The sequence below is a fragment of the Lygodium microphyllum genome, chromosome 22 (assembly GCF_053477565.2).
Source record: "Lygodium microphyllum isolate KBCC chromosome 22, Lygodium_microphyllum_v1.1.10, whole genome shotgun sequence".
Lineage (NCBI taxonomy): Eukaryota > Viridiplantae > Streptophyta > Polypodiopsida > Schizaeales > Lygodiaceae > Lygodium > Lygodium microphyllum.
In genome coordinates, this window is record NC_141156.1 from 128845464 (window position 1) to 128853951 (window position 8488).

An 8488-nucleotide genomic window follows, 5' to 3' on the forward strand; every position below is an offset into this window, starting at 1 on the left:
ATGGCATCTATAATGCAGGTGGAAAGGTGGAAAGAGGGATGGTGTGCTAAAAAAATTTCCCTCTTTTCTCCTTTCCGTAGAGAGTTGGGTAGAGCTATTTCTCAATAGCATGGTGAAGGGGTTTAACTCCCCTGCTCTCTTTTTCATTACTAATTTGTGTTAGTGTTATAAGCCATTTTTAAAAAAGTTTGTAATGCTTTTAATTCTATTAGTCGTTTTTTAATAGTTTTGTAATGCTTTTAGTTTTATGAATCACATTTTTTCAATTTTATTACTTGTTTTTTTAAATCTAGCATCAATGATTGTGTTTAAATAGGTATTGAAATAGTATTTATTATATCAATAACGATCAATATCCATAGTATCCCTTCATTCACACATGAGTTGAGAAGTGTCCGGTGCATAGATGGTGGCCGGTGTGTAAACAATTATGGACAGAAGATGGACGGATAAAGTGTTCGCTGCCCAGTGTGTAAGCAAGTGACAGGACCGCCTAGGTCAACTTTTCCTGTGCCTACCAACTAGGTGGGCATGCAATGGTGGTGTGTAACTAGCCTTAATTAAAAAGGGAAGGGGAAAAATAAAGAGAGAGATTATAAGTGAGAGAGAGGGGAGGGGGAGGGGCTTTTAATGAAAAAGGGAGGGGAAGAGAAAATAAGAGATTACACGTGAGAAAGAGGGGAGAGAAGGGGATTTTGATTGAAAAAGGGAGGTTTGGAAAATGGGGTAAGTTCGGGAAGCCCTCTGGAAGTTCGGGGCTTTTCGAATCTAAATAATATAATAGTAGTAGTAAGATTTTTGAATCCTATCGAGTATTGTACATTTTTCTTTTCTATCTTAATTTACGTCTCCTTGCAAGGAGAAAAAAAGGTTATAGATATATGGAGGCAAGCCTTGATATTGAGGACTGCCCTTCTCAAGAGATTTTGCCTTGTAGAGAGGAGAGGGAGTGTGATATGTGACGAATTACACACTTGAAAAATGTTGAGGTAGAAGGAGGTGCGTTTCGGGAAACATTTTGAGTGGTTTGACCAGTTGAAAAGTATGTGGGAAAAGGAAAAAGACAAAATAAACAAGACAATGGAAGCATGTGGGGACATTAATGAATATGAGAGAGAGAGAGAGAGAGAGTAACCTTAGGTTGGTGCTCGAACGTGAAAGGAGGTCGTCGATAAGATCGTGAGATGGCAATTCCCTGGCGAGACCTCTCTCTCTCTCTCTCTCTCTCTCTCTGTGCGCTTCCTTCTGTGTGCTCTCCTGCTGCAGGCTATGGCAGGCAACAATCCTGTTGCATTGCCCTTGATGCTGACCATCACAAGCTTAGTGTATGCTGGATACAACTGGGATAGCACACCTGACTATGTCCCTCTATGGTGGAGCGCATATGGTATGAGAGAGACAGACAGACAGGAAAAATTCATCCTGTGATCATAAGGTATTTTTTCCCTCAGCTGTGCTTCTTTTCTGATGTGTTACCTGCACTGCAGCTCATCCTCTTGTGTGGGTTCCAAGATGGGTAGGCCTGTTGGCCTTCCCTTTCCTTGGGCTGGTCATACCTTACATCATGTATCAGGTTGCTTGCAGAGATGAGAGACTGGAGATCCAGAGGTAAGAGCCCTCGAAACAATGCTGTTATTCATTATTATTATCAGTACTGCTTTTATCAGTACATTAAGCAGTTTAGTTCTTCTGCATCCAATCATGCCTGTGTCTGCTTCTATTTCTGATACTTGCAATCATGTTAGCTGAACCTATAAGGCAGATTACTCAGTCTATCAGCATAAGTTGTAGCCCTACATATCCAAAGATAAGGTCTATCAGCATATCCAGACATATCCCTTTACAAATGTTACATCCACTTTCCAGGAAGGGTTATCTGTTGAGCAGTTGCTCTGTGTGTGTATGTGCTTGGATGGATTGTTTGTTGATCAGTCCCCTTCAGCAGAATCCTATGCAGCCCCACTGCTGATAAGATTGTGTGTGTTTTTCTCATACAAACCTCTCAAACTATGTTTATCCTGTTACATTTTGAAAAGATGACATGATCCAGTTCTATCTGTTGGCTGTGCAGCGGCGAGTCTGCCTACGCAGTGGCCAACATCATAGCATTGCCATCAGTGCTGCTGTTTTCTGTGTATGTGCTGGTTTACTTGCCATCAGCCACAAGCGATGAGCATGCTTTCCTTCCTAGGATCTTCACCTCCAATGTTGCTGTTTGGGCTCTCATCTGGCTTGGCTACAACCTCCAGGTAATTTCTCGCCACCGCCAGCGTATGCAAGAGGCTGTGCAGCAGCAGTTGCAAGTAGGGAAATGCTTATGTGGGATGCAGCTAGCCAGGAGCATCTATGTCACAGCATGGAAATTGGTGGGACAAGTATGGGGGGTGCTGCCTAGGGTATATCTAGGTCATGATGCCTTAAGCAACTCTTTGTAGCTTTAGGAATTGGGCTTTCTTTTATTTGGGTCCACTGGCAACCCAAAGTCTGATGTTGTTCTGTGTGCCTTTGAGGAGTCCTAAAGGACCTTAGTACAACCTTTCATTCTTAACCTTCCATTCATTCATTCTGTATGTGTATATATTTATGTATGTGTGGTATATATATATATATATATATGTATATACTGGCTAAATACATGTCACAGACAGGCTGCATCTTTTGTGTTTCTGTTATATAATTGATTGGAAGGAATGCTGATGCTTTTCGAGCTTGTTGTTTCTTCCTTTTGATGCATCGTGTGTGTCTGTGTGTATGTGTGTTTCTAGTAGTACGTGGAGCCCAACTCATCAATCGGAGTGCCTATCTTCTTCCCCTTATCCCTCAAGGAGTTGTGGGCTAGGACCCATCACCGCTCAGGTACATTTTCACTTATTAATTTTTAAAAAAAACAGAAAACTCTTATTTTCATGTTTTTCTTACATAGAAATTCGAGCAATCAACAATTGTCAAGTCCCTAGAATTTTATGTTTTTAAATTAAAAAAATAGTGTGGTATAATATAATAATTGAGCTAATATTTTAGTATCAAACTAACCAAAAAAAAAAAAGTCAAAGGTTTTTGCAAGGTTCTTTCTCTTGTCATTGTATTATGGAGTTGACATCTTGGTTTGGAGTCCAAAAGATTTGTTGCTTTCAATCCTATAGCTTGGTAAGTTTGGGTATCTTGTTAGATTGGCATCTCTATTAGTAAAGAAATCATTGTCTAATTAAATCATGATGCTCCTTAGCCTAAAGGGACGAGTTGTAGAACATATAGCTTGTCCCCAACATAAATAGCATAACTCAAGCTCTTTGCCTTAGATGTGTTCTAAGGATTAATAGGGAATAGTGAACAAAAACATTCCCTTGCAAGCATGGTTGGTGACATGAATTCTGTCTACTCCACAACATAAATAGCTTGTCCCCAACATAAATAGCATAACTCAAGCTCTTTGCCTCAGATGTGTTCTAAGGATTAATAGGGAATAGTGAACAAAAACATTCCCTTGCAAGCATGGTTGGTGACATGAATTCTGTCTCCTCCACAAATGTGTGTAAAAAATTTGACCATGTAAATCTATGTATTTAGGTGCCAATGTCGAAATGAGTGTGAGCCAATAGAAAGACGAGCTTTGAACCACCATCATTTTTATCCAATCTATTTGCGTTCCCTTATTCCACTTGTGTGTTATGAGTCTAGATAAATCAGAATGTACCATTACTAAGAGTTATTCTCCAATTGGCACCGTTATCCTACTAGAAACTTTATGTTTATGTACAATTTTTAGTAGTATGCATAAATGAATTGTGATCTAAATGTTGCACGCTTTTGATATGACTCTACAGGTGACCTAGTTTGACTTGTTTTTGCAAAACACTTTCCATGACAGTTTCTAAGTAATCAACAACATGCATATACTACATTCTTGATTTTCTATACATGGCTTTGTAAGCATGGGCCTTTCCTTTGGCTCCTGTAAACTTGGGTAAGTTACTCATGAATATATGTATGCATCACGTGGGTTCAAAATAAGGTATTTTTAAAATATCATTTTTATACATTTTTTACATACAAAAGGGTGTAATATAAAGAAAATTGAATAGAGAATTGTTGTGTTATTCAATAATATTTTACAGAGAATGATATTTATAAATAGGCCTTGAACGCACGTGATGTAGAGGATATACATATAGTAACTTCCTCAAGCCTGTAAATGACCCCAAATCTTAAGGATCAAAGTGTACTCTCCTTCCATCAAGGTCCTATTCCCAGTTCTTCCAACAAAGAGGACTTGGTTTTCACACTTTTACATATACTCAAGAGCCATAACTCTTAAAAGAGTGTTATAATCACTTTATCGAATATGAGTTGCATTATTTAAAAGCCAAAATAATCTTGACTTTAGGGGTGCTCAATATTGACCCTAGCATTGACACGATTTAAAGAATGCCATACTTCATTATTAGCTTAAATCATATTGAAAAACAAAACATATGGAGATTTCTCCGTGCACAGATTTCGAGAAACATGGCACTTTGTTCATAAGGCTCTTATATAGGCATTTAATCTTGAAAGCATTATTCATTAATGTCAAGTCTCTCATAGAGGCATCTAATAATCAAGGCCCAAAGTTGATGGGATTTCCACCATTGCTTATGACAACCAAGGTTTTTAGAAGACCTTTCATCAATTCAGTTTGAGCCCCAGACTATGTAGAAATTTCGATGCATTATGCACAATATCAACAAGAAATTGACAACAAATTCAACAAGGCATGTCCTCTGACTTTGACATTTGTTTAACTTGTTCACGGTCGAAGTAGCCAAAAATAGACTTATTAGTTTGTCTAATCAAAAGGGACAAGAAGTTAAAGCTTAAGAGTCATGTGTTAAAGTTCGAAACACTACCACTTGTCTTTTAAGATAGATCTTGTATTAAAATTCTTGACACTTCAAAACCTTTGTGATTTGCTCATTACAACTTGTTTGCATCCATGGTTTGAGGGTTTTCCAATGAAGAATGAGTGCATCATCATTTTTAGTAAGAGACCAAGGTGACATCAAAGTTGAAAGGTGTTCATCATGTGCTATAAAAAAACTAAAATGTGTTGCTTCTTGATGTATCTCAAGTGCATTATGCAAATGGGTTAAATCACATCTTGTTGTGTTATGTCTTAACAAAATCCTCACAAGGTGCTTTGCTTTTAGAAGGTAGTTTGTTGAAGTAATGCATACCTGATTGATATTGATTAGTCAAGACCTTAAGAAAGTTTCCTTGTTTTTCAATGTTGTTGTGGGATAGAAATTGTTTGCACTAGTAGATAATGTTTGTCTTTTTCTTTTGCACTAATATATATCGTCTTTTGATTAATTCACTCAGGAACTATATTGATGCTATTTGGAGTAATTCTTTTCATCTTTGCGCTATCTTGTCCATTTGGTGTCTCATACATGGTGGTGACCTTAGTGTTGTGGATTGGTGCATATGTGCTAGCTATTGTTGATTCTTACATGCTTTCTCGTGTTGAAGTGGAGCGTGTTGCTCTTCTTCGAGCTGAAACGATTAACTTAAGTCGACCTCTAATGTCACAACCATAAGTAAGTCACTCTCTTAGACACTCAACTCATTGTAAGCCTTTACCTTTCTGTTGTAACCCTATCTTGCATAGCTTGCTCTAGTGTGCATTAAGGATTCCCATTTTTGTTAGTCACGTTATATTGCTTGGGATGTTTATATCCCATGTTTAGTTTAGTGAATAAAAACATCAATATCCTTTGAAGTCCCAAGTAATTATAGTTTTGAAATTGTAAAAAGCGCTTTGGTGTTATGAACAATTTAGTCATATGTAATCAATGGCATTTTCAACAAGTAATGGCTTGATTGTGTGAGTGGTGTCATCATAAAAGCCTCTTTTGCATACTAATTTGAAAGTAGCTTATAATTTATTCAATATGAGATTTTGTTAACAAATTGGAATAGAATCTATTTTAGAGCATTGCCCTAGCATTAGGGAAATACTCTTTTTAAGATCATCGACCCATGCTTGTAGCGTTATGATCTTTATAATCGTTAAGAAAAACCATAATGCCTTTTCAAGGAAAAAAGGTGGATGTTACAACTAGTAAGTGCCCTTTACTTAAAAAATGTGAAATTGAGATATATATTATACATTTATAGCCTTACATCGAAGAGAGCCAAGCTCAAATAGAGCTTTGTAATCTAGTAGTTACAACTTTCTAGCCTTTAAGCTTTTCCTTCCCTCTCAAAAGACTTGAGATTCAAAGACAGAACCTAGCAAAAAATTATTAGCAAGGTTAGAAAACATTCATGGCTTCCCCTAAAACAAAAAACCAATTTCTTACTTCCCATATCTTTAAAAGGATTGCACTTTTGATGGCCTCATGTAGTTGTTCGCACAATTCAACTATTCTTAGATTTTCTTCCATGTCCTCTTGACCATGCTACATGCCCAAAATATGTGAAAAATATTGTCTTCGAATGGCTTGCAAAGGGGGCATTGACCATCTACTTGTTTCTATTTGATTAGTTTACTCATTGGGAGCTTGAAAAAAATGATTCTCCATAGCATTTAGCTATGTAGAGCAAAGGCGGTTGCCTTCCAAGTACCCAAGGTTAGGCTTCTCAGCTTCTTGACGAACAAGGTACCATGGAACTTCTATCCAATTGGCCATTGCCTTAGTAATTCAATCATTATTTTCATATTTGGACGCCCTTTTAAGTTGCCAACTACAACATCTTCACTTTTGAATTGGCCCTAATTGAAATCCGTTCAGATGAGCGGAGAGGATGGCTAGTCCCCTTTCACCTTAGTGAAAAGGAAAATTGGCCAATTGAATTATTTCTTAGATAAATAAGATTTCTAATGAATCTTGTTGCTTGTTGGGAGCCAATCAAGATGCTTTGGATCCCAAAGATCATACTGAGTTGATACTCCTTTCTTGAAAATATTGAGTGCCTTCCTAGGATTCTCCCTATAAAATTCATTTTTCTCCTTAGAAGTTTCCAAGGTAAAGCAAACTAATAGGTTAAGGGAATTATCACCTCTCTCTAGTGGGGTCCATTCAATTTGCATAGGTAACACCTCCCAAACCTAGAGCAGAAATTGAGCCACCTTAGAGGTACCACTTTCAAGCTTTAGTTTAGCAAAAAGAAACCTATGATACCATTGCAATTCAGCCCATTGTGGATTTGATTTTTGATGGGAGCATTGATTATCCAAATGTCTAGGGAGTAAAATGACTTTTTCTCCTTAGACAAAAACAAGAGCCCTTTACGCAAGGACTTATTATTATATTAAAGGACAAACTTCCACATTTCAAAACTTAGAAGAGTTCTTGAAAGCTACTAGAATGGCCATAATCTATAATGATTACATTTGATCTTTTGAAACTTTTTGTGCTAATAACAAATGGATTATTTCATCGCTAATATCAAGCTTGGTAGCTTATCTGATGTTAGCCATTGGTTTACATATCCAATTAAGTCAAACTTAATATGATTAAAAACCATGTATTGATGAAATGATTACATGAATATCCTACATTGACTATCTTTAATATTTGTGTCCAATCAAGTGAGTTGTTATACTAATGTTTCCTCTTCATTACAAAAGCAAGTGTGACACATATGCTATTAATTAAGTGTATCACATGAGTTCATGATGCGGGATACTTTATTTGGTAAAATATTGGGTAAATTTCTAATATTACACTCATGGAAGATGATATTTTATTGCACATTGAAAAAAGTTGTAAATTTTTTAAGAAACAAGAGTTATTTTACTACATCATAATAAAATTCAAAATAAGGTGAGTTTTCATGGTCTTAAGCCATTTAGTCTCTTGTTTTTACAGTTCTAATAGTTATAATACATTGAATATAGGGTGAGACATGACATGTTTTAGCTTCATAATAATATTTGGGCCAAGTTCAAAATTCATCTCCTCAAACTATCAGACAATTTACGTAGAAACTCATCGTTAGTGAATGTTATAAGGCAAGACTTATATAAGATGTTTCAATACACTACAAGTTTGAAGAGCTCAACAATTGTGGATGAGCTATTCGACGAAAAGAGTTATTGATAGATGCAGATGCAAGTTCTTCAATGATACAATCCTCTATCTAAATTGCTTGAGTTGCAAACTTTGTATGCAATACCAAGGTATTTATGTTGGCTATTTTTAGCATACACTCATGCAATTTATCATTGGTATAAGATATGATCAAGAGATTCTCAATTGTATCCATGCTAGAATGTGAAACTTCTACTAGAACTCATCTCCATGCAACAAGTTTGTCATTTTATTGAAAATAGATAGATCTAGTCATACTACGATAAGAGTGAAACCACTCTCTATGAGGGGTCACATGAAAGGAAGCCCTTGGATCTATCAACCAACATTGAATATATCTTGACAAAGCATCAGCCATCATCATTGGTGAGGCATCCAAGGAAGAAGCTACTAATATGGGACTATCAAACACA

The 8488-nt window shown here is 36.6% G+C and overlaps 1 protein-coding gene across 8 annotated transcripts; it reads left to right on the plus strand.

Moving 5' to 3' along the window:
• The first annotated feature begins 1187 nt into the window (after positions 1-1187).
• On the plus strand, positions 1188-5983 carry LOC148017609 (uncharacterized). 8 transcript variants are annotated; one of them, XR_015687904.1, is made up of 6 exons: positions 1188-1387; positions 1488-1608; positions 2072-2249; positions 2769-2856; positions 3048-3147; positions 5359-5494. XR_015687904.1 is itself a non-coding variant. In XM_087663228.1 (5 exons), exons 1-5 carry the CDS (start codon positions 1270-1272, stop codon positions 3836-3838), a joined length of 519 nt encoding a protein of 172 aa, XP_087519354.1. In that variant the 5' UTR covers positions 1188-1269; the 3' UTR covers positions 3839-5350. The 8 variants fall into 8 exon arrangements, 3 of the variants coding, with proteins under 3 accessions (XP_087519354.1, XP_087519353.1, XP_087519352.1); XR_015687906.1 differs by having other exon boundaries at positions 3054-3147; XR_015687905.1 differs by lacking the exon at positions 5359-5494 and adding an exon at positions 3568-3812.
• Positions 5984-8488: the final 2505 nt, after the last annotated feature.